We start from the raw sequence: 24312 nt of genomic DNA on the forward strand, positions 1-24312 counted from the left end.
TTTGTATTTTATAAAGGAGGTTCTTGGTCCAGCAACAAAATAACATATTTAGTGATTCACCATTTTTTAAAAATATTTTTGGCCTTCCATCTTTTTCTCCTTGCTTTGTACTAATGTCTTCCTCTTTCTTTTTTAGTATACCAAATTTTTGAAAGGATCGTGTAGCCAAATGACCAAATTAATTAAACGATCGTGTAACAAATTAGTCAAATCTAAACGTGTAACAAATAGCGTTACCAAATATAAGCGATATCTTATACGGTAGGCCTTTGTACCTTTTTCTTATTTTCGAAATTGTTCGCAAATACTTTATCGCTTTTATATATATATTTTTAGAAGAACCCTTTATTGAATTTGGAGGGTTATCAAAATACACCATGGTTTAATATAATTAAAAAAAAATAGGTTTGCTATTTCCAACCGTTATCTTTTTTTTCTTCTTCTTTTTACGTGTGTTGGGACAGATTTTCACCTAAAATCCGTGCTAAACCCTAAACCATTCCCGCCTTCTCTCTTCTTCTCGTTAGTCCCTTCCCCTGTTCTCATATTCTTCCCTTTCCTCTCCCATTCTCACCTTCGTCTCCCCTTCGCTAGTCCTCCATCGCCCCGAAACCCAGTTGCACGCCAACACCCGAATCCCAGTTTTGCCTCCCACATGCTCGTCGTCAGTCCTGCTGGACTGACCTGATTTGTCGGCATCGGAGCCACTGTCAGAGACTCGAACAAATTGGAGATTGGACGCAGGCTGGAACTGAAACCACTGGACAGGTCGGCGAATCGCCGGCGTCTCATCGGTTTTCGTCAGAGTGGTTGTGTGAGACGACGACAACTAGGTAAAAAAGTCCTTGCTTTGATGCATGTGGAGGCTTGAATTTATTATTTAACAAAGGAAATAATTAACGTTTAATTATTTTTTTATTCTCAGCAATTTGGACTCTTATTTATTTATTTTTTCTTTTTCTCAAGCTATTTCGATTTGAAGTTCATCAAGTTCTGATAAGCTCAAAGAGTTTGATATTCTATGGCGACGGCTTCTCACGCACAAGCTGTCAAGTCTCTCAACAAGTCCCCTGGTCGCCGACGTTTTGTCGTAAGCATTTTCTTCGCTGATAATTTATTGGTGCTTAAATATGGCTACTGTGAAACCACTACAATTGAGTGTGTGTAATATCTTAGTAGTCTTACTGATCCCTCCTCTCAAAGGCAGTGAGTTTATTGGGGGATAGCTATTCTGGGGTGGTTTTTTTGATTCTGCCTTGAATTTTATAATTGTGCATATTTGTCTACTGGCTAAGTGCTAACATCTGAAGCATAATTTGTTTGGTTTGGTCTTTCTCTTTGCTTATATTAATACGAAGTTTATACTATTTTTCTGAAAAGTAGAGAGTTATTGGTTATTATCTAATATTTCTTTTTCTCCAAATACTTTATGATATTTTCTTTGTACATATTTTTGAGTTATCGGTCCTTTTCTCTTTCCTGCTTTACAGTTCCAGACGTTCTCCCAGAGAGTACAAGAAATTGACATTGACGTATACAGAAGCCTTGATAAAGTTAAGTCTGAGCCGTCCGAGGGATCCTCCTTCTTTCGAGACTGCCTTATAGAATGGAGGGTATGTCTATTCTAACTTTCTTTTTTGAGGGTGGGGGTTTTCTTTCTCTTTTTAGTTGCCAATAACCTAACGATATTTATCTGATCTGGTATGGTATAAACTTATTAATCGGTTGTCATTTCAATTACTGTTTGAGTGCTTTGATTGCTATTTTTCTCTTTCGTCCGAGATAGTTTATTGAAAATGATTTGGATAAGTCAGGGGAGTTTAGAAAGGAAAAAGATAACTATCATATTTATTAGCGATAGCGTATATATTGTTATTAACAGTAAATATGGGTGCCTTGTGTAACATTTTTGTCACGGACTCAATTTGGCAAACAAAGTAGTTTTGTATGATTATTTATCCTTCTCGTCTGCTAGTATTTTTATTATCTTTTTCCAGTAAAAATATGTTAACATTTCATTTTTAAATGTATTTCACCAATGCAGGAATTAAATACTGCTGAGGATTTTATTTCTTGTTACGAGGAAATTATTCCATTGGTACAAACATTACCACTGGTGATACTGCACAAGGAGTCTATATTCTCAAATCTTCTTTCTAGAGTACAGATAAAAGCAAGGTTATCTCTTGAGCCTATATTGAGGTATGCCCAGTTTATTTGTTAATCATCTTTGTGTTGGATACCATACCTTAGATTTTAACTTGTTTTTTAACTTTTTATACTTATTTTAAAAAAAAATCTGAACGTTTAAAAACTAAGGTATAGTATTTCACTCTTATTTCAGTTTCTGTATTCAATGCCATGCAGATTGACCATAAAGCTATGCTAAATTCCAATCCTTATTCTTTATTTTTTGTTTCAGTTTGTTCTATTTACTTTTAAATTTTTTTGTTAGTTTATATATTTTTGTTAGGGAAGTTAGTTATAAATAAAGGATAGGAGAATGGGGAAGGGGAGGAATATTTGGTATGTGATCTAGGGGTTGAGAGTTATCTCAAGATAGGCTTGAGTGTGATCACAAGAAGGGAAGGGTTTAAAGTGTATTTTTTGTTTGGTTCTCACACCTTGAGGCAAGGTGTGTTTTAGTGGCCGGTATTGATAGGATTGGTATTAGAAGAATATTAGGAGTACTGTTAGGTACTTAAACACCTTGGAGAATCTCACCCAAAAGTCAGTGGTTCGGGTGAGAGAGGCGGAGAGCCCGGTCATTTAAGTACTACATTGGTCATCCCATTCTGACCAACGTAGGGCAAAGGTATCCCAAACTCCCTTGGTTCCTAGCAGGTACTTTAGTAATTAGTTAGGGAGTTTGTTAGAGAAGTTGGTTATAAATAGAGGAGTAGGGAATGGAGAAGGGCAGGAATATTTGGTTTGTTAACTAGGGCTTGAGTGTCATCTCAAGAAGGGAGGGTCGAAGTACCTTGAATCATTTGGTTTATCTTGTATTTCTGTTATCTTTTATATTCAATATTTTCGGGTTCTATCAAATACATGATTAAATAGAGAAATTAAAGGCACTAATTCAAACTAATATCCTGAATAGAATAATGAGAAAAAGCTTGAGAGAGAAAATGCCAAAAATGGGCAAGAAGACGAGTTGAAACCAGGCATGCAATCCAAGGGAGAGATTCATCATGAAAAACTCTTTGATTATATTCAAACCAGATCTCAAACAAGAGAGCTTAGTTGCATTTGACCATAAAATCTGAAAGCTATTGGCCAAAAGAGGACCAACCAACATTTGAGTGGTATTTTCCGAAAGTGTCGCTGAACAGCCACTAAATCTGTAAATATGAGAACTCAATCAAAAAACAGATGTTACATGTCCTCACTCTGAGCCATACACAATGGGCAAATTGTGTGGATCTGCAATTGCAATTTGCTTTTAGGAATGCAGTTACAATTGAGTTCAAATAATATTTTAAAGATACACCAACGTGATATTTTAAAGATACACCAACGTGCTTACTTTGTTTATACTTAAATTTTCTGTTATTGACATCATATACTAAATAAATGCATAATTGCTAAACAATAAACTTAAGTTTTAGAACCAAATAATCCACATAAATGAGTATAATCGGTTGCTCATTTTTCATTGCCTCATTGCTCATAGGCCAGCCACGGTAATGATTTTATTTGCTTTACTGTATTAGCAAACTGATTAGACCCTCTTTTTGTCAGTTTTTCTGAAATTTTCTTGTATCAAATGTTGATTCTTATGCTCTCTTCTTGTATGGTACGAATTTTGTGACTTTCCATTTCAGGTTGATTGCGGCTTTAGCAAGAGATCTGTTGGAGGACTTTTTGCCGTTAGTTCTTTCTCCCTTGGACTTAAAATCTTGTTTGTATTTATTTGCACATCATTCATTCATTTTTCTTTTCTTTTCATCCTGTGCCAATTTTTTCTTTTTATTTTTTCTTTTCCCTAAGATTATAGATAATCGAATTTGTTTTTTAAATCAGACCATATATATTACAATATGCAATGGTATAAATGATATTGATGTTGCTTAAATGACACGGGGAATTCTCCAGGAAATGTAACAAAAGAAATTCTGATGATTCTGAAGTGTCCAATGCATGAGATTAACCCTCCATTTATATCGGATCTAAGTACAATCTATGTATTAAAAAAAACCAGAAACAATTTAATCATAACTATTAGACTAACTCACTATGTCAATTCCTTTCCTCGTGGTACACATTCTAACTTCACTAGATCTCTTAATGATGAATGATCTCTTATCTAATTGTTTTATTAATGCATGACATAAATTTAAATGTGTGACATCTGAACCATGTGGTTGAAGGTTGAATATCTTTGACATTTGATATTGAACTGATTCAAATTTTAGGATACTGAAGTTAGGCTGTGTCTCTGTATATATATGGCAGGCATTAATTAATCTTAAAAAAGCATCAATAGCTTCCCTTTCTAAAAAAAAAGGAAATTCATCCTGAAAAATAAACTTTTCTTTTGTTTAGAAACATTTCAATTGAAAATGTTTTCAATCAAGTGAAGGACCGATGTCTTATTGAATGTGGCTTGCTGAAAACTCTTCCCGAATTAATATGCTTTTCTTGATAGCATCTTCAGAAACTTATTAAATTTGGCTTAACCATGAAAAACCAAAACAGAGCTATCACCAAAACTCCTTACTCCTTAGCCTTTCAATCATGATCGGGAAAACTAGAGGAAAGTGTGTTTCTTCTACATTGTTTTGTGGCTTGATTGTTTCATATAGTTCTTCAGATGTAATTGGACTATGATAAATTGGGTAAATTCATATTAATCTTGGTTTAGTGCTGGATTAATCATCCTTTTTAGTTTCTTGTTTGGCTTTTAGTTCTCCTTTTAGTTTCCCTTTAGTATTTTATTTAGTTTCTCTATAAATATAGACGATCCCCTCTGATGTATTTCTAGAAAGTTTCATTCATCTGTAAATAAATCCTCTCTTTGATCTACTGTCTACACCATTTTCCTAAGCTCTAATTCCTTACTTTCAGCAATGAGATTTTCATAAAAAATAAAAACTCCTTGTTTCCATCAAAATATGAGTCAATGCCAAAAAGAATTCCTCCTCCACAGTTCATGACATTACTCGACTTAATCATATTCAGCATGCCCATAAGGAACTTCTTCCTCCAAATTCTTTGGTACTGTCTGAATGCTCTCATCTTCAAGATAATGAATGAAGGCATGCAAAAAATTATTTTCTTAATATGTGGACCAAAATTGAGCTTTATTTGCTCGAGAATTTTCATTGTAAGTGAAATGTTTGACGAAACATGGATAAATTTTCTTATCATGATTTGAAATTAACTATTAACCTTCAATTTCTTCTTTCCTTTCACTTCCTCTAAATCTTGAATTTCTTGTATTAGACTTAGGTTTTCCATAACACTATCTATGTTCATTTATCTATTCTTTTGAAGTGTGCACTCTAAAAGGCACCCTCTTGTGATTTGGTGTGCTTTGTTGAATATCGAGCACAACACTACCTCTTGCAAACTATGTCGACCAGGCCTTGAGGAGAAAGTAATGATTGACTTTGTAGAGAGTTTGAGAGGGTTTTAAAAGAGATTTGGACCATTTGGTTTAGTTTTTTGTTTTGCTTTGTTTGTTTTTAAAATTTAAAATTTTAATATTTATATTTATATTTTTAATTTAAAATATTCATTAGGTCTTATTTTGTTGGATTCAAGGCAATTTCAGTAGGAAAAGAACTTTTTGGAGCAAATGTTGGTCGAAATGATTGCTTTGATTCCAATTTGTTTGACTAAATGACAAATCGGATAATGATCCATGAAATCTAATTACAAGGATTTTATCATGTAATTCAAAAGAATTTAACCAAAACTATTAAACTAAAAACTAACTCACTACATCAACTTTGTTATGTGAATGATCGTGAGTCTTGTAACTTTGCTATTTTTTTTAATTCTTCTACTGCCTTATGATACCGTTATTTGACAGATTTCTGTCTCAATTAGCTGATGCATTGGTGTCTCTTCTAGAAGGTGGTGCAGCTAGGGAGCCAGAAATTATTGAGCAGGTATATATACACTATGCCTTCAGTTTTTACATACCAGGTTACTGATATAATACTTGATGTTTTATTCCAATACTTGATGTTTCATTCGAAGGCTGGTCCATGTTTCTTGCAGATTTTTACATCATGGTCATATATAATGATGTACTTGCAAAAATATCTTACACGAAATATTACCGATTTGCTAAGGTAGGTCTTCTTCCCTTGTTCTTATTCTTCATTGTGGTGTAAGAAAAGAATGTATCTGTATTCTTATCAAGGCCCCATATCTATGCCAAGGATGTATGGATTTTTTAATGTCTTCTCTTGTGTAAGCCTGTATATTAGTTTGAATTACATAAATATCATAGCACAAATTTCTCTTGTTTGGCCATTGGTCTAAGAAGGCCTTCTTCTGTGGTGGTGGTGGGACTTGTTCTACTTAATTAGAGGTAATGTTTACATGGCGAGGACAGAATAATCATACATTTTTCAGTTGATTGAAAACCATGAGCTTAGTAGTGTGATTATTTAAAGAAAGAAAGAATAGCAGATAAGGTGAAAAGCAGGCACTATGGTACTTTAATGTTTATGCGATTTAGTCATTTTACCCCAATATTTGTTGAAGAAGATTTGAAAACAAAGCTCGTAGATATTTTGTGATTTCTCCTTGATTATTTATGGAAATCATGAATATTTCTAAATGTATGCCTGTGCGTGCTCATGCATGTTTATTTGAATTTTCAAGGGTTACAGTGTCCTTGAGATATTACTCTAAAGATTACATTCAAGATTTCATGGCCGAGGCGACATCATTCTTGCTAAGGAATGCACCAGTTGATCAGCTAAAAAATGGTAGGACTTTTCAATATTAAGCCTTTTAGATGCTACTGTGTTAGTATTTTATAGGTATTCTGCTAATTTTTGGATGTTGGTATATACAGTATATTAATGTCATGGGTAATTGTCTTGAAAGATCTTGACACATGCGTGCACACACTTTTTAATCTGTAAAGCCACATAACTTCCCAACATCTTTTTACCCTTTTGGCCTTTCAATTGATGCAGGAATTAAACGGATAATATTGGAAGTTGTTAAAAAACCTCTTGCTACAAGAGAATATGGCACTAGTGCTCTGCTATTTCACACCATGAGAGGAACCTCATCAAGGTTTCATTCAAGAGCAGAGCTGGTGTTTCGCTTTTTGATTAGTGGTCCAACATTTGAAATTGGCCGAGACTCCAGTCAAGGTGAATTTATTTCTATCAAATATACTAGTTCCATCTATTGCTTCTTGTTTGTAAATTTATTAATTGATCTCAATAAGCATGTCAATGACTATCCGTACTTTGATTACCAGTTACTGCAATTTCTATTGCTCTTATTGTTTCTGTCCGTCTCTCTATTCCAGGTTCAGACACCATTTTAGAAGTGTTAAAGTGTGTGTGTCAGAGATTATGCGAAGAAATGGATCCCAAGGAATTGGAGGTGATATGGAAATGCTTGTTTGAGGAAATAACAGCTGCCATTTCTACTGATTACATGGTTTATATAAATCACCTGTTGATGCTTCTTGCTTCAGTAGCTCAGAATTTGGATTGGAAAAAACTTCATGGTTAGATATACCACAAGTACTCTTCCAATTTTCTAGTGTTAGCCATGTTCTTAAAATTCTATTATTTTCAAAATTCTATTGTTGTCTTTGAAGCCTAAATCTCACAGTTCATGGACTTATGTTGTCTAAGAATTCCTCACATAATTTTGGTTTGAAAGGATTTATTGAGTTATCTCTCATGTATAATATTTTCCATGAAGATGTGATTGCTCACATTTTTGTTTTATTACATCTATTCTCGAATTTTCAGTTTCCTTGTATTTTGAGCATTAGTTTTTTTCATTGTATCAATGAAATTTTTGTTTCCTCTTTTAAAAAATTCTATTGTTCTACGGAAGCTGCTGATCTGTTATGTTTCACAGATTATAAACCAATGCTCGAACTTGTAGACTTACTTGTGATGAAGTTTGCCACAACTCCAAGCCTTCCGGTGGATGATGATTTATCCAGTATCATTGATACAATTTTGCAGTTAATGTTAGTTATCCTTGAAGGTCTTAAAAATTCTGAGGACTTTCTATGTATTTCTGGTTGCTCATTGCGTTGGGCTCCAATATTTCAATTAAACAACAGTAGGTATGAGCAGCATGGCCTTGATAGAGTGTGACACTTGGTGTATATTACCTTGTATTTTAAATTCTAATAACACATTTGAGGTTTTTGTTTTTAGTTTATTAATTTTTGTACGAGAAGTAATGGAGAAGGACTCTAGGGTACTATGTGCATTCAGAACTAACATTTTAAGGTATATATATCATTTTTTTAATATTCTATTGCAAAATAGGTGAAAATGGGACATCTAACGGGTCTGCTATTGCATTTTCAGAGTGATGAATGAATTGTTAGAATCTTCACCTGAAGAAGTTATTTATCTTCTGCTTTCCTTTTGTGAGAGATTACCAACAGAAGTGTTATGTACATCTGAAGAGGAAATTCCAAGGATTAATAGTTTTATTCTAAAAATCCTTCGGCAGTGGATTAAAGAGATCACTGATCTTTTGCAATGCAGTTCGTCAACGATTGATATTAATGAATCTAAATTGGCTATTTTTTGGGGTGTTGTTCGTTGTTGCCCATATATTTTAAAATTTCAAGCCAGTTCATCCTTACTAGTGGAGTTGATTAATGCACTTGACCGGCTTTGTACTCTTGAAGGTAAAGTTTAATCATCTAACATCAGATTGGTTTATTTCATCTTATTTTCTTTATGGCAGTGATATAGATTTGGTCTCTAATAATTACCTATTGCTCTTATACAACAAGTGGAAAGGTGATTCATGTAGTTGAAGTTTATACTCTGTTTATTTTTGCATGTGCATACGCAAAATTGATGTGTACAATATGGCTACACGGTTATTTTTATTGCACTAGTTATGAATGCTACTACTTATATGCTCTGTTTTCTTTTCCCTCTTTTGGAGTTTCTTATTTATAGTTTAATTTACTCACGCTCTTTTAGGTGACATTTTTGGAATCCCTAAGGAAAAGTTGGAAAGCATAATTGGTGCCACCATAGGTTCTTATCTTAAGTTGCTCTCTAGTGAGAAGGCTGGGCTTGAAGAATTAAGCAGACTTGTGTACCTTGCCAAAAGATATAGCTCATGTTCACAAGTCTTGGTAGCTGTAGCTGATTATTTGGATTTTATTTATGGGTGGGTGAGAATTTTGCATTCTAGACCCTTTTTTCTATCTTCTAATCATGATTTTATCTCTAACTTCAGTTGTTGGAAGCATGTAGTATCCATTAACCGTGTTAATTGTAGGCCCGCATTGGAAGCTGACATCAGCAAAAGAATCTATTCTGAAGAGTTTCAAGCAGACAAGGTTGAGGATGCAGTACAGGTGTTTGCAGATAATTTGCGTCACTCAGATAAAGGGGTTCGTTTATCTACTCTCAGAATATTGTGTCACTATGAGCCTTTGCAGTCTGCTAACCTTGCAAAGGAATCTTCCATTGATAATGAGATGGAAGCTGAAAATTTTGCATTGTATTCTGATGATTTAGTAGGCAGTGAGGTAAGTTTGTCCATGTTCGTTTATTTGTTGTTGGACTTTGTGCTTGAGAGCTATGGATTCACTCTCAAATTGTATCAGGTCCTTCGTCTACTTCTCTCTGTTGAATCGACATCTACTTCAATATCTACCAGCCGAAAGATTATATTATTGATCTCTGGAGTGCAGAAGGCCTTGTTGGCTGAAAGGATACCTGAGGCTTACTTATTGGTTGCTTTAAATGGGATTATTGGCATTTTCCAAAATCGCTTTAGCTATATTTGGGATCAAGCATCTGAATGTCTTGCCTCTTTAATCAGAAAACACTCGGGATTTGTGTGGGATAAACTGATCTGTTATTTTCAGAAGTGGTTATGTCTACTTGATCAACCAGGCAGAGATACTTCTGAATCATCTGATGAATTAAATGGTATGCTTGTGTGTGCCATTAGGATTTTTTTAGCATCATAATTTCTTTTAGAATAATCGTGCTACTGATGCTCTTTTTGTTGGTTATGAAATTTGGATGCATAGTTAAGTTCCTTGTTTCCGTAGAAGAGCTGGTTTTCATTTTATGGTTAAACGAAAAGTTCTTTTTTCATACGTCAAATTCTTGCTTAAGTAGTGCCGTTTCTGAGCTCTTATACCCCCCCTCAAAAAAAAAGATACTTGTTTCTGTGCAACAAAGAGTGACCTATTCTCTCTGTGTTGGGGTTCAGAAAAATTTGTTGAACTTTAGTTTCACACTTTTTGTCTTTCAGATCTAGTCAGATGTTTCCGCTCATTCGTTGTTCCTTCACCAGACAGTACACCACTCTTTACTCTGTTATCCTTGGTGCTTCAATCATTACAAAAGATTCCGACCATTGTTGAATCTCAGTCTCAACGGATGTTGCCTTTGTTCTTAACATTTTTAGGCTACAGCATTGGTCATGTGGATAGGTGATCTATAAATGGTTTCATACCTCATATTTTATTTGTACAGGTCCAATGTTTACTCCACTCCTGTAGTTTTCTTATTTACTACATTCTTTTGCATGTCCTTTGAAATTACAGTGTGGATTCGTTCAAACAATATGCATGCAAAAGCAAAGAGTGGAAATGTGTTCTGAAGGAGTGGTTAAACTTGCTGAGGAAAATCCGGAACCTGAAGTCTTTTCACAAGAGTGACTTTCTTAAAGAAGTTTTGGAGCAAAGGTCTGTATCATAATTAGTGAAATGCCTCTACTCTTCTATTCCATGCGATATATTTCTGTTGAATATTTTTTTTTGCTTCTGCGTATTTCTAACACAGGCGAGTCTGCTGTTTCTTTACTCTAATGCCCCTACTTATACGTGCTTTGGTTGAATGTTTCTAGGCTTTTGGACGATAATGATGCTGAAATACAAAGCAAGGTCCTTGATTGCCTCTTAATGTGGAAAGATGATTTCTTGATCCCACATGAACAACATCTAAAAAACATGATCTCCCCCAAGACTTTGAGAGAAGAACTTACAAGGTGGAGCTTGTCAAAAGAAAAGAATCAAATTGATGAAAGTCACAGACCTAAGCTTGTACCTTTAGTTACTCGCTTATTGATGCCAAAAGTTAGAAAATTGAAGGTTCTTGGTTCCCGCAAGGTATATTCTTTATCGGGTACAGTATATATTGTTTATGATGGTACTCGGAATACCATCTCTGTAACTGTTTGTAGGTATTCTTCCGTCATTGTATGTATGGGTTATTCGGGTTGATTGATTACTAATCACTATGCCATATTGGGCTCATTGTTTGCCGCCGAAGCATTAGTTGCTGGCTTAGGTTGTTTGGTTTGATTAATTGACTGGTTTAAAATGTTTTCTTAATCTTAGACATTCCCAGTGGTTTTAGTTAAGAGACTTGAGCATTTGGTTGTTTATTATGAATGAAGTTGTCATGAAGGATGGCTCGTCTTCAATTTGATAGTATGGGTGGCTTAATCTTATTTATTAAATTAAAGTAATTAAAATCACAAAGAATATGAGTTTAATATTTCTTTTATGGCAGCAAGCGAGTGTAAATCTTCGAAAAGCCGTCCTTCAGTTCATTGCACAACTTGATACAGTAGAGCTTCCACTTTTCTTTGCTCTGTTATTGAAGCCTTTGAACATTATTCCAAGGGAAGCTGATGCAAGTGCTAACTGGTTTTCTAACTTGCACCTAGTTTCAATGAAAGCGTCGGCAACTAACATCTTGAAGTACTTCTCAACAGAAAGTATAGTAGCATTGTCATGGAAGAAGAAATATGGTTTTATGCATGTTGTTGAAGAAATTCTTGCTGTTTTTGATGAAATGCTTATCAGTCCATTTCTCAATGTAATATTGGGCTGTGTTGTCCGAATTTTGGCAAGTTGCACATCAAGTCTTCATGCGGCAAGGAAAAATGAAGCGTCTTTATCTGAAATTGGAAAGACATACAACAAGAATTCACTTGATATGAATAAAGAAGCAGCACTCCCCAGTCTGGTAATTCTTCCATTCAGATTAGTTGTTAACTTTTTCATATAACGTTCTTGTCACCCTGTTTTTTCCTCCTATCATAAAAGTGACTATCTATCTGCGTTAGTGACATACTACGACCCCTTCTTTACCCAGTTTTGAAACATGGACGATGTTTAAATTACCTATACTTGGTTCGATCATCTGAACAGTGTGTTATTAATTTCTGGTCAAAATAATTTTTACTGGGTGTTGAGATCTGTACTGGTGGGGAAGTCTTCTCATTTACCTTGTAGTCAAGGCCATCAAATTTCTAGTTCTTCTGGCACTGTCTTATTTGCTTCAGAGAAGCAAAATGTTAATTTTTCTCCTCTTCCATTTATTTTCTTGTATTCTTTATTGGTTACATGAGATTGCTGATTAATTATGGACCCCGAAGCTTTAGATACTAACAATTTTTTCTTTTCTTCTAAGCAGACCTGTACAGCTGTGAAGCAGCACAAAGATTTAAGGTCTTTATGTCTCAGAGTCATTTCATTTGTTCTTTACAAGTACGAGGATTTTGATTTTGAAATGGAATTCTGGGACCTATTTTTTACGTCTGTGAAATCTTCAATCGAAAGTTTCAAGCATGAGGGCTCAAGCAGTGAAAAGCCAAGTTCACTTTTCTCTTGCTTTCTTGCCATGAGTAGAAGCCACAAACTTGTGCCACTGTTGGCTAGAGAGAGGAATCTAGTTCCTGATATTTTCTTCATCCTCACTATCTCGACAGCATCTCAACCCATCATATTGTTTGTACTTCAGTTTATTGAAAACTTGTTGACTATTGATGGTGAGTTGGATGGCAATGATAGTGCGGTGAGAAGCATTTTACTTCCGAATCTTGATTCCCTTATTCAAAGCTTGCATGTTCTTTTCCAAAGTGGTGATGCGAAAAAGAGGTATGTGTTTTTCCTATGATGATGTGATTTATTGTTTGTTCTGTTAAGTATTATCTACTGTGTTGCACACTAGGAAAAATCTTAATAACTGGTGTCTGCATTCTTTTCTTTTTTGTATTAGAAGATGGTATCGGCTTTCTGAAATTTATCAATGGAATAATAAATTGACTTGTAATACCCTGTTCTATAAAGTGTTAAAAGCCAAGGCATGCATTCTGCGTGATTTTCTGTTTATTATGTGAATAGTTTTCCATATGGTAGGATTAAAAGGCTTTTAAGGCGTAGAGGCAAGACTCTAACTTATACCACAGAAACTTATGCTTTCTTTGACCATAAGTGGCTTTGCTTCAATGTAAACACCCTTAAACTTAATGTCACTATCCCTCATGTAGTTATCAGAAGAACAATATTTGCATGTATATTCAAAATGTTTCTATAAGAAATAAATAATAATAAATATTAATTTGCCTTAAATCTTGAAAGCGCTTTTGCTCTCCACACTTCTAAGAACATGATCATAATGTAGTTTTGTGACTTGTAGCTGTTTGTTATGTTTCAGGTACTTGTGCTAAATTTTATATCGGTGGAAAATAAAATTATATTCCATAACAGACGTGTAATAATTTCCCGTTTCATCATTTCAGGAAATTGGTAGAACACCTCAATGGACCAATGATAAGAATTTTCAAATTACTCTCGAAGCTCGTAAGGGACCAATTGCATGCTAAGAAGTTTGTAGAAATCATACTCCCATGCTTATCTCAGGCTGGTCGTAGTTCTGGTGGGAATATTCTCCTTTTTATTTTTACCAGGAAAATGCTATAGGATTTGACTCATCAAATTAGAGTTTTGTAAATGGAATCCCTTAATTTGCCTTTCAGAATCTCATGCTGATACTCTGCAAGTGGTACAAAATGTGGTTCCCCTTCTAGGGAGCGAGAGTACAACAAAAATCTTGAAAGCAGTTTCTCCGTTACTGATTTCTGTTGAGCAAGATCTGCGTTTGCTTGTATGCGATCTTATCAATGCTCTTGCAGAAGTTGATTCTTCCATCCTCTGTGTGGTAAAGTTCAAATTTTCTATATGCATTCAAGTTCTTCAATTGGTGATTCTATTTTTATTGTGATTCCTTATCCAAAACGAATGATCCTGTTGTGATTATTCTATCTTTTTTTCATATTCTGTAGGCTCAAATCATCCGTGGTTTAAATGCAACCTCTGCTACGGAAATTGGTGGACTTGATTTTGACACAATTGTCAATAGTTATGAAAAAATTAGTGTTGATTTTTTCTGTGCTACCCCAGAAGAACATGCATTAGTTGTTCTATCGCAGTGCATGCATGATATGTCATCGGAGGAACTAATCCTAAGACATAGTGCTTATAGGTGTTTGCTCTCTTTTGTCGAATTTTCTTCTTCAGTTCTTGGTCAAGGAGGGATCAGTCACCAAGAAACAATTGACAATATCACATTGTACGACAGTAGTTGGTCAAAAGAAAGTGTCATGCGGCTAACAAACAAATTTATTTTTAAGCACATGGGGGAAGCAATGAACAGGGAGACCTCGGTTAAAAAGGTAGAGAGTTAAGTTATATTTTATTGTTCTTATTGCCCTGATAGTCTGTTGAATCCGAAACTTTACTTTTTTGTTAATTCATTAATCTGTGAAAGATGTAAATACTCAGCTGATACATTGAGGAATAAAATGTTTGTTAAGCATTGGTTATGTTATGGTCTATATTTTACAATAAGAACAGTTTATTGTAGGTAGTAATGTAAGAAGTTGGAGGTATTTGCTCATCTCTGTCATTTATGTCTAAGATTTTTGAATAGACTCTTTAGTTAAGATAACACGGATGTCTTACATTGGAACAACGAAAAGGAAATGGAAAAAAAGGAACGAATTAAAATATGTTACATTCTCATATAGTATTTTGTTGATTAAAATGTGTTGCACACTTTGCCTTAGAAGTTCAATGCTACCAATTACCATTCACATTTGCAGATTTGCTTTTCTCATCTTTTATGAATTACCTGGTTACAGGAGTGGATAAATTTATTGCGAGAAATGGTGTTGAAATTTCCTGATGTAGCAAACTTAAGTTCGCTGAAGGCTTTATACAGTAAAGATGCTGAAGTTGATTTTTTCAGTAACATTACCCACTTGCAGGTGAATTTCTGCTTCTTATGTTTGTAAAATGTGTCGGCCTAAAAGTATAACCTTGTGCCTGACAGTAGCATTCCTTAGTTTTCATATAAACTGTCACCACAATTTGTCACTTATTATCATCCGTAGCAAAAATATTTTATTTCTCCAAATACCAACGTGGCTTCTTTCTAAATTACAAAGCATGCACACAAATACTTCTTTGGATGAATGAAGTATAAGTTTTGAAGGGAATAAAAGTATCACCTTATGCCCGAGAGTAGCATTCCTTATTATCCCCATTTCATATTTATTTTTCAAGAAATTAATTTTATGTTGCAGAAACTTAGAAGAGCAAAGGCATTAATTCGCTTCAAAAATACAATTCCTACTGTCAACATGCCTGAGGTATTTTCTATATTCTTAATGCTGATTTTACTATGAAATGATTGATTGGGAAGCTGCTTAAGTTTTCCTCACTCCCTTTTCTATAAGGTTATCACAAAGAATGTCTTTCTGTCACTGTTCTTCAATATGCTGTTTGATTTACAAGAGGGTAAAGCAGAGAATATTAGAGTTGCTTGCATAGAGGCGCTTGCTTCAATTTCTGGTCAAATGGAATGGAAGTCATATTTTGCTCTATTAAGAAGATGCTTACGGGACATTACTAAACATCCTGATAAAAAAAAGGTTCTGATGAGATTGATATGCTCTATTTTGGACAACTTCCATTTTCAAGAGAATATTTCAGAAGTTGGGTCAACACAATTATATGGCAGTATGGTTGTGATGAACAATATGCAAGCATGCCTTAGTAAAGATGTGTTCCCAAAGATACAAAAATTTATGAACTCTCAGTCGGAAAGAGTTGATATTTATGTCCATCTTGCTGCCGTAAAGCTGTTGAAATTACTTCCTGAAAATGCTATGGATTCACAACTTTTGAGTATCATCCAGCATATTGTGAACTTTTTGAAGAATCGCTTAGAAAGTGTACGTGATGAAGCTAGATCTGCGCTGGCTGCTTGTTTGAAGGAACTTGGATCTGAATACTTGCAGGTTGTAGTGAAGGTTTTGAGAGGATCCTTAAAACGTGGTTACGAGATGCATGTGCTAGGGTATACACTCAATTTTTTATTGTCTAAGCTCTTTACTGGCCCAGCCACTGGGAAGATAGATTATCTTTTGGATGATCTCATTTCTGTAGCAGAGAAAGACATCCTTGGAGAGGTTGCCGAGGAAAAAGAGGTTGAAAAGTTGGCCTCGAAAATGAAAGAGACAAGGAAACAGAAGTCCTTTGAAACCCTGAAATTGGTAGCTCAAAGCATAACATTTAAAAGTCACGCACTTAAGCTCCTTAAACCTGTTACTGATCATATGAAGAAGCATCTGACCCCAAAAGCTAAAACCAAATTGGAAAATATGCTATCTAGTGTAGCTGCTGGTTTTGAAAGTAATCCTTCCGTCAATCAAACTGACCTGTTAATCTTCAACTATGGTCTCATTGAAGATGGAATAAAAGTTGAAAATGGACAGGGTGGAATCTCCTCGTTGGTTGATGCAAACAAACATTCAAGAGATGTCTCTAGGGGGAAGAATTTTTCGTGTCAGACAATACTTGCTAAGGCACCATGTTCACACCTTATTATGGTGTTTGCACTTAAGCTTCTGCATGGGTACATGAAGAAGATGCAACTTGGGAAAGGTGATGCTCAGTTGCTAGCAATGCTCGACCCTTTTGTTCCCTTGTTAGGAGACTGCTTGACTTCTAAATATGAGGATGTTTTATCATTAACTCTTCGATGTCTCACCCTATTGCTAAGATTGCCTTTGCCATCTGTCAAATCCCAAGCTGACAAAATCAAGGGAGTAGTGTTGCTTATTGCTCAGAGTTCAGTAGACCCATGCAATCCGTTGGTGGAATCATGTTTGAGATTGTTAACTGTGCTTCTGCGAAATGAGAAAGTTACACTCTCCACAGATCAGCTACACTTATTAATTCAGTTTCCGCTGTTTGTTGATATTGACAAGAATCCATCTTTTGTTGCCCTTTCACTTCTGAAGGCAATTGTACGTCGCAAGCTTGTTGTCTCTGAGATATATGATCTTGCTATTCGGGTAGCAGAATTGATGGTGACAAGTCAAGTCGAACCAATTCGGAAGAAATGCAGCAAAATCTTACTACAATTCCTGCTTGATTACCATCTTTCAGAAAAGCGGTTGCAGCAACATTTACATTTTTTGCTCTCAAATTTAAGGTGACCAATGTTGTTACGCTGATTTCTTTACCTATCCTTTTTATTCTTTTATTCTGTCTTTAGAAGATCTTCCTATTATTGCAGGTATGAGCATTCAACAGGTAGAGAAGCTGTTTTGGAGATGCTTCACGCAACTGTGGTTAAATTTTCAAAAAGTGTGGTGGATAGTATTTCTGAGACATTATTTTTTCATTTGGTGGCTTGCTTGGCTAATGATCAGGATCATCATGTTCGGTCTATGGCTGGTCTTGTAATAAAGTGCCTGATAGATCGCATAAGCCCAGGTCCTCAACATAATATACTTGAATCCAGTCTATCCTGGTACTTGGAAGGAAAGCAGCAACTATGGAGTGTCGCAGCACAGGTGAATTTCCTAAACTTATTTTCTTTTAGAGAGATTTGAAACTTTTCAATCAACTTGCCAAATCGATTTTCAATTTCTCAGTTAACATAAGAATGTGTTACGCCTTCGTGGGCAACGTGCCCAAACTAATACTATATTTATTGAAAGTATGCTCTTTTAAAGTAGTGCAAGTGCTATGTTTACAATTACACTCTTTTAAACTTGACAGAACTTTTCTTCTACGAATGTAGATAGTGATAAATGTTAATCCCTGATTGAGGACAAAGCTTTAGCTCGGGTACTGCTTTTGAATTAGATAGCCATTCACATGAAGTTTGGATATTCCATTTGTGGGCTGATTTTTTGTGGGATTTGTGTATGCCCTTATACGTTCTTTGAGGAAAATTGGTTTCTAATCCAAGAGAAACAAACTAAACAATAGGTTTGGATATTCTAGTTCTTTTGCTTCCAAGATGCATATTGGGGCCGGGAGTTGAAGTTGATTGTTTGGACTTGAATTGCTACCACATCAAATATTAAAGCAAATTAATTGGTATTCAGAGATATTAAATGACAAATCAGCCAAAAAGCCCAAGTGATAAGTTATGGTAAATTTAATTATGTTACTTCAACAGTCCCATTCACCTGTGAGTTTAAAAATTTGTAGATGACCCAATGAGCAGAAATAAATATTAATTGGAGAGAATGATATTACATTGCTCTAATAACATGTTGACCCAACAGGCCAACACTTTTAAAACACGCAAGAGTATTGACTTGAAAAAACTAGGAGAGGAGGGGAGGTTGCATATTTTGTATAGGGCTGTATTCTTGCTTTGTCCGGTTGAATGTGCTTTTAATAACTGATTGACCCAAAAGCTTAAGTTAGTAGATGAAGATAAATTTATTATCATATCATTAACACTCCCCCTGAATTGTTGGGCTTGAAATATGAATATGACCTACCAATGGAAATCAATATTAATTGGAAAGGAAATAACATTGCAAGGGCTTGAATACAAAACCTACTGAACCACTTGGTCTGATCCAATCTAGATTTGAAATGAATAGAATATTTTGTATTTCAATAATTGAATTGTAAGATACCTAACCTTTGTATATGGGGGAAGGCTCAATATATAAAAGGACAAAATTATAATGAGAATAGAATGAAGTCGTAGAGGATTTTACAGCTTATTATCTTATCTACAACCAACAATATTTTTTTCTTGTTTTATTTATTATTAATATCTTTTGTAATAATTACTCTGCCACGATTTGTGCCAGCTGTTCATTCTCTCTTTTTGAGTAAGCTTTGGACTTTAGGATTTGAGTCTCATTCAGCCGATTAATTTTCTTCATATTCATCTCTTTCATCTGGGGGAAAAAAGTTTAAGTGGAAGATAAACATATTGAAGTGTGAAAGGAATTGACATTATTTTTTGTACACAGGTGTTGGGATTACTAGTTGAAGTTGAAGCTTTAAAGGAAGCTTTTGAAAGACGTATCCAAACTGTGTTGCTTGTTGCCAGGGGAATTTTGCAGTGTGTTGTTGATGTTACCATGAATGAGCAAATAGACATTTCCGCAGAGAGTACCATTACCTTTTGGAAGGAGGCATATTATTCCTTAGTGATGCTAGAGAAGTTGATGCACCAATTCCCTCAGTTATTCTTTGAGAATGATTTTGAAGTATGCTGCTCTCAGTTTCTTCTATCTATTAAATGTCTTTATATTTTGTAATGTTTCTATTGCATGGAGGGGCTCTCTCCTTTGTATTCTATCGATGCTGAATTACTGGAAAACTTATATCAGCCATGATTTTTTATGGTTGGTCTACAACCTTTTGGTTTCATTGTCTTCCGAACCTAAAAAATGCTAAACCAGGAGACCCTAGTTTCGTAGGAAAAAATGCCTTGGACCACCTAGTTATCTAATGTCTATATGAGCATTAATTGTAGGAAGTAGCTTCAATTGATAAATGGAATAAAGTCCCATAAAGGGCTCTCCATCACCTAAAGTTTAGTTGCAAAAGAGCCAATTTCACAGATTTACAGTTCCTGATATGGAAGTACTCTAAAGGATTCCACTTGTAATTAGGTGTTTTGTTGGGCAACGAGTACTGTACACAGAACTACCCCTTAATTTGCATTGACTAGAATTTTTATTTTTAACCATGTTAGCCAGTGCTGGACCCAGCCTGGTGGTCCAGTACCGAAGTGGTGTAGTCTAAGAGAAACTAAAGGAGAAGTATCCAAGAATCAAACAATAAGAAATTTTATTATGATTAAGATGTAAAATATATGAAGTGGACTCCCTGGACATAAAGGAATTATCACACGAAAGAGAGCAAAGAAGGTTAACCTAGGATCTCATGAATTATCTAATTTCCTTAATTCTCTCTTTATCACATATCAGAATGTTCCTTCAATCCTCTTGTTCTAGTATATATGTAATATGTGAACATTTGAACTTGTTATTGTCTCGTCCTTTAGGTTAATTTTGCCTATAGGGTAAATTTTATTCCCACACTTGGTCTTATATTAACGTCTTTCATTGAATGTGTAGTGGAAACCTAAATTGCTGATGCATGTAGTTGCAAACCATTAATGTTGCTTGAGAATACGTTAAGTTTACCCTTCACGTATCTTTGTATGACTGATATTATGCTGTATTAATTCTTTGTATTACTCTCAGGATATATGGGAAATGATTAGTCACCTGCTTCTTTATCCACACATGTGGATACGTAGCATCTCAAATCGCATGATAGCATCATATTTCAGGAAGATTGTGATTGAGAATAGTGGAAGGACATCAGAAAGATCGCTTGGAGCCTATACTCTTATGAAGCCAAGTAGACTCTTCTTTATTGCTACCTCCTTTTGCTGCCAGTTGAAGTCACAACTTACGGATAAAGATGCTGATTTGATCGAACAAAACCTTGTTTTTGCTATTCGTGGTTTGCATTCTGTCATCGGAGAAGTGGAGAATGTTGACTCCTGTCCATTCTGGTCTACGCTGGAAGAATCCGAGCAACGACTTTTTCTCAAAGCATTCCAATTGCTTGACTCTGAAAAAGGAAAAAGCATGCTTTTACCTCATATGACTGGGGTATTTAACCAAAATGATGCCGGTCCTGAGCAGATCCGTCGCCTTCTCATCTCAAACTTGATCAAACAGATGGGGAAGGTTGCTCTTCAAACGGATACTATACAGGTTCTCTCCAAGTGGTCTCGAGTTTATTTAACATTATTATTATTGTTTTTTTAACATTAATCATAAGTATCGTGTTTCATGCAGATGAAAGCTGTTTTCAATGTCTTTCGGAATATATCATCACAAATCAGTGTAGAAGATTGTGAACGATATGTTTTCGAAATCTTGTTGCCTTTATATAGAGTCCGTGAAGGATTTTCTGGAAAAGTGATCCCAGGTAAGATTTATTTCCAATCCGAACCATTTTGTGCGCATTTTCTTTTTATCATGTTCATTGTTTTCTGTGTTTAAACGTGTTAAGCAAATATAGTGCGATGAACTAATGCAGTTGTGCATCAAAATTTTGCTTATTGTTTATAGATCTTATCATTCATTATTCATCATGCTCCTTTAAGAAAAATTTCTCGTAGATTTTTGAGATTCTTGAGCAATATAATCTTTTTCTTTAATGATGGGATCTTTTATATTCTCGAGCAATCCAATCTTTTTCTTTAGTGAAGGGGATTTTTGATATTCTTGAGCTATCTAATCTTTCTCTTTAGTGATTTTTAAGCTTCTAATGTTTGGGGGGCTTGTGCAATAGAATCCGTGTTATTCTACTCGGAAACGGTCACTGTATATTTAAGTTTTATTTCTCAAATGGGAGAAATTGGATGTGGTTTTGAATAGTTATCAGCCTTTTTCTTGTGGGAGACATTGGTTTTGACTTTCAGCAGGACAGGCGAAGTTATGATTCTTGTATGAGCAAATTGGGTGCATACTGAGCTGCACCCATTTTTCCTGCAGCAAATTTTGTTTAGTCATGGGCTGCAAATAGATTGAGGCTCTTGAATTTTTTTTTTTTCTCTTACTAAATATGGCGACTCTTCTTGACCCATCGAGCTATTCAACATGATCTACATTTTTAGGATGAAGAGAATGGAGATAAAAATGTAGCAATGACCCCTGTTTTTTCCTTGTTTCTGTAGAATCAATGGTACAGTTGGCCCAAGAAGTGTGTGATAAAATACAGAATTGTTTGGGGATTCAGAAATTTGTACAGGTGTACAGCCAGATCAAGAAGAGTCTGAAGACCAAAAGGGACAAGAGGAAGCAAGAAGAGAAGCGGATGGCTGTCATTAATCCTATGCGAAATGCGAAAAGGAAACTACGAATTGCGGAAAAGCAACGTGCCAGCAAGAGAAGGAAGATAACAACAATGAGAATGTCAAGAAGAATGTTGTAGCCTTGAAGATTAGTTGAGATGATATTAGATGAGCTAATATATTTGTTGTTAATCCTGGCGTCAGAAAGATGCTGACTTCACAATTTTGTATTCTTCTATAGTATATATCTTTATTTACTGTGTATATTATTCAATTTTATCTAATTATAATTATAGTAGGAATACAAGTTCTTCATGTAGCTTCCTTGTAATAGTTATTCATGCAGCTTATCTGATTATAATTATAATAGGAATACAAGCTCTTCATGTAGTTTCCTTGTAATCCATATAGTTTCTCTTACTAGGATCCTAGTTAGCCATCAAAGCTATTAGGGGTTTGGTAGGATTCTTTTAAGAATATTCAAGACTGGTGATTTATTTTAAAGGACTATACAAAGTCATTCTAAACAGGTTATTAATTATAAATGGGATGGTTAAACCATCGGTTGGATCAAATCTTAAAAAGAATGTGAAATTATGATAAAATAAATCAAAATATTTATAAATATAAATATGATAAAATGTATCAAAATATTTTTCATATAATTTTAGTCTATTAATTATAGACATTAAAAGACGGCTAGATTATTGAAGTGATCCCTTTTCTTTCTTTGTTAATTCATTTGTGGTACTCAACCTATTGAGCATCAACCAAGCCACTTTAGTATCCCTATGCTCCTTCGTTTCCAACAACCAAAAAAATCTTTTTTTTTTAAAATGTATTTTAAAAAATAATGTCAAAAATAGGTGGGAGGCAAATTTTTGACAAAAATAGAGATTTTGTGGAAAAAAAATAGAGTGATTTAGAGTGATTTTGTGGAAGTCGTGCACGACTTTGTTTAGAAATTGTAGACGGGGTCCATTTGACTTCAATGAGTGGACCTTGCTCCCTTCATTTTAAATTTAAAGATATTCAATATATATTTATTTATTCAATATTTAGTACGTGGGTCCTACACGTATTAAATATATATTTATCTATTTATTATTTAATACATGGGCTCCACAAATTATTTATTTTTAAATTTAAAGATATTATATATATATATATATATATATATATATATATATATATATATATATATATATATATATATATAATATTTGTGTGGTGAGGCGAGGAGGAAATTGAAAAGAGATTGGGTGGAGGACGGCGGCGAGCGACGGGGTAGGAAAATGGAGACGACGACGATTGATGGGGTAGGGTGGAGCGACGATGGCGTATGGGGATTTATCGTTCGTCGACCCAAGTGGGAAAATGTAGACAGATGAAGAGAAGATGACGGGGTAGAGTGGACGGCGAGGAGAAGATGACGAGGTAGGGTGCGGCGACGGGGTAGGTTCCGACATTTTCTTCCCACTGCGGTGATTGAATTAGAGGATTAGAAATTAAAAAATAAAAACCGAAGGCGTCTTCTCCATTTTCCTACTTGTCGCTCGCTGCCATCCTCTGCCCAATCTCTTTTCGATTTCCTCCTCGCCTCAATCACCACACAAATAATATATATATATATATATATAATATCTTTAAATTTAAAAATAAATAACTTATGGGGCCCACGTATTAAATAATAAATAGATAAATAGATATTTAATACGTGTCGGGACCACATATTAAATATTAAATAAATAAATATATATCGAATATCTTTAAATTTAAATGAAGGGAGTGGGGTCCACTCATCGAAGTCGTGGACCCCGTCTACAATTTTCAAGCAAAGTCATGTACGGGGTACACGACTTCCACAAAATCACTCTATTTTTGTCGATAGTTTGTCTCCTACTCTATTTTTGACATTATTTTTTTAAAAATGCATTATTAAAGAAAAAAGATTCAAAAGAAAGAAGAAAGAAATAAAGAAACCTTTCCTTTCGCTTCTGCTGCCCTGTCTTCAGTCCTATCGTCGACTCTTATTGTTCGTCATTCATAGCTGTCATTGATCTAAGGTCTAAAGTTCTTATATATGTATATACATACACGTTTTGGTTTTAAATATTGGTATGATTTATTTGAGACTCATCATTTTTAGCACTATAAA

The 24312-nt window shown here is 34.8% G+C and overlaps 1 protein-coding gene across 1 annotated transcript; it reads left to right on the top strand.

Moving 5' to 3' along the window:
• The first annotated feature begins 446 nt into the window (after nt 1-446).
• Nucleotides 447-22469, top strand: LOC103496945 (U3 small nucleolar RNA-associated protein 20). Its single transcript, XM_051084440.1, has 32 exons — nt 447-833; nt 967-1090; nt 1491-1613; nt 2045-2202; nt 3828-3872; nt 6041-6119; nt 6232-6305; nt 6844-6950; nt 7164-7346; nt 7508-7711; nt 8074-8287; nt 8382-8456; nt 8538-8866; nt 9171-9363; nt 9475-9727; nt 9806-10133; nt 10465-10645; nt 10760-10900; nt 11062-11323; nt 11730-12188; nt 12639-13102; nt 13747-13883; nt 13984-14165; nt 14290-14679; nt 15148-15273; nt 15592-15657; nt 15745-17507; nt 17592-17871; nt 19303-19542; nt 20548-21069; nt 21154-21286; nt 22038-22469. Exons 2-32 carry the CDS (start codon nt 1022-1024, stop codon nt 22292-22294), a joined length of 8037 nt encoding a protein of 2678 aa, XP_050940397.1. The 5' UTR covers nt 447-833; nt 967-1021; the 3' UTR covers nt 22295-22469.
• The last annotated feature ends 1843 nt before the right edge of the window (nt 22470-24312 follow it).

The sequence above is a fragment of the Cucumis melo genome, chromosome 5 (genome assembly GCF_025177605.1).
Source record: "Cucumis melo cultivar AY chromosome 5, USDA_Cmelo_AY_1.0, whole genome shotgun sequence".
NCBI classification, from domain to species: domain Eukaryota; kingdom Viridiplantae; phylum Streptophyta; class Magnoliopsida; order Cucurbitales; family Cucurbitaceae; genus Cucumis; species Cucumis melo.

Bases quoted from the DNA above. Each gene is read 5' to 3' on its own strand.
- LOC103496945 (XM_051084440.1), top strand. From the start codon at position 1,022: ATGGCGACGGCTTCTCACGCACAAGCTGTCAAGTCTCTCAACAAGTCC. The intron at 1,091-1,490 runs GTAAGCATTTTC...CCTGCTTTACAG, and splicing joins CTGGTCGCCGACGTTTTGTC to TTCCAGACGTTCTCCCAGAG. The intron at 21,070-21,153 runs GTTCTCTCCAAG...TGTTTCATGCAG, and splicing joins TTCAAACGGATACTATACAG to ATGAAAGCTGTTTTCAATGT.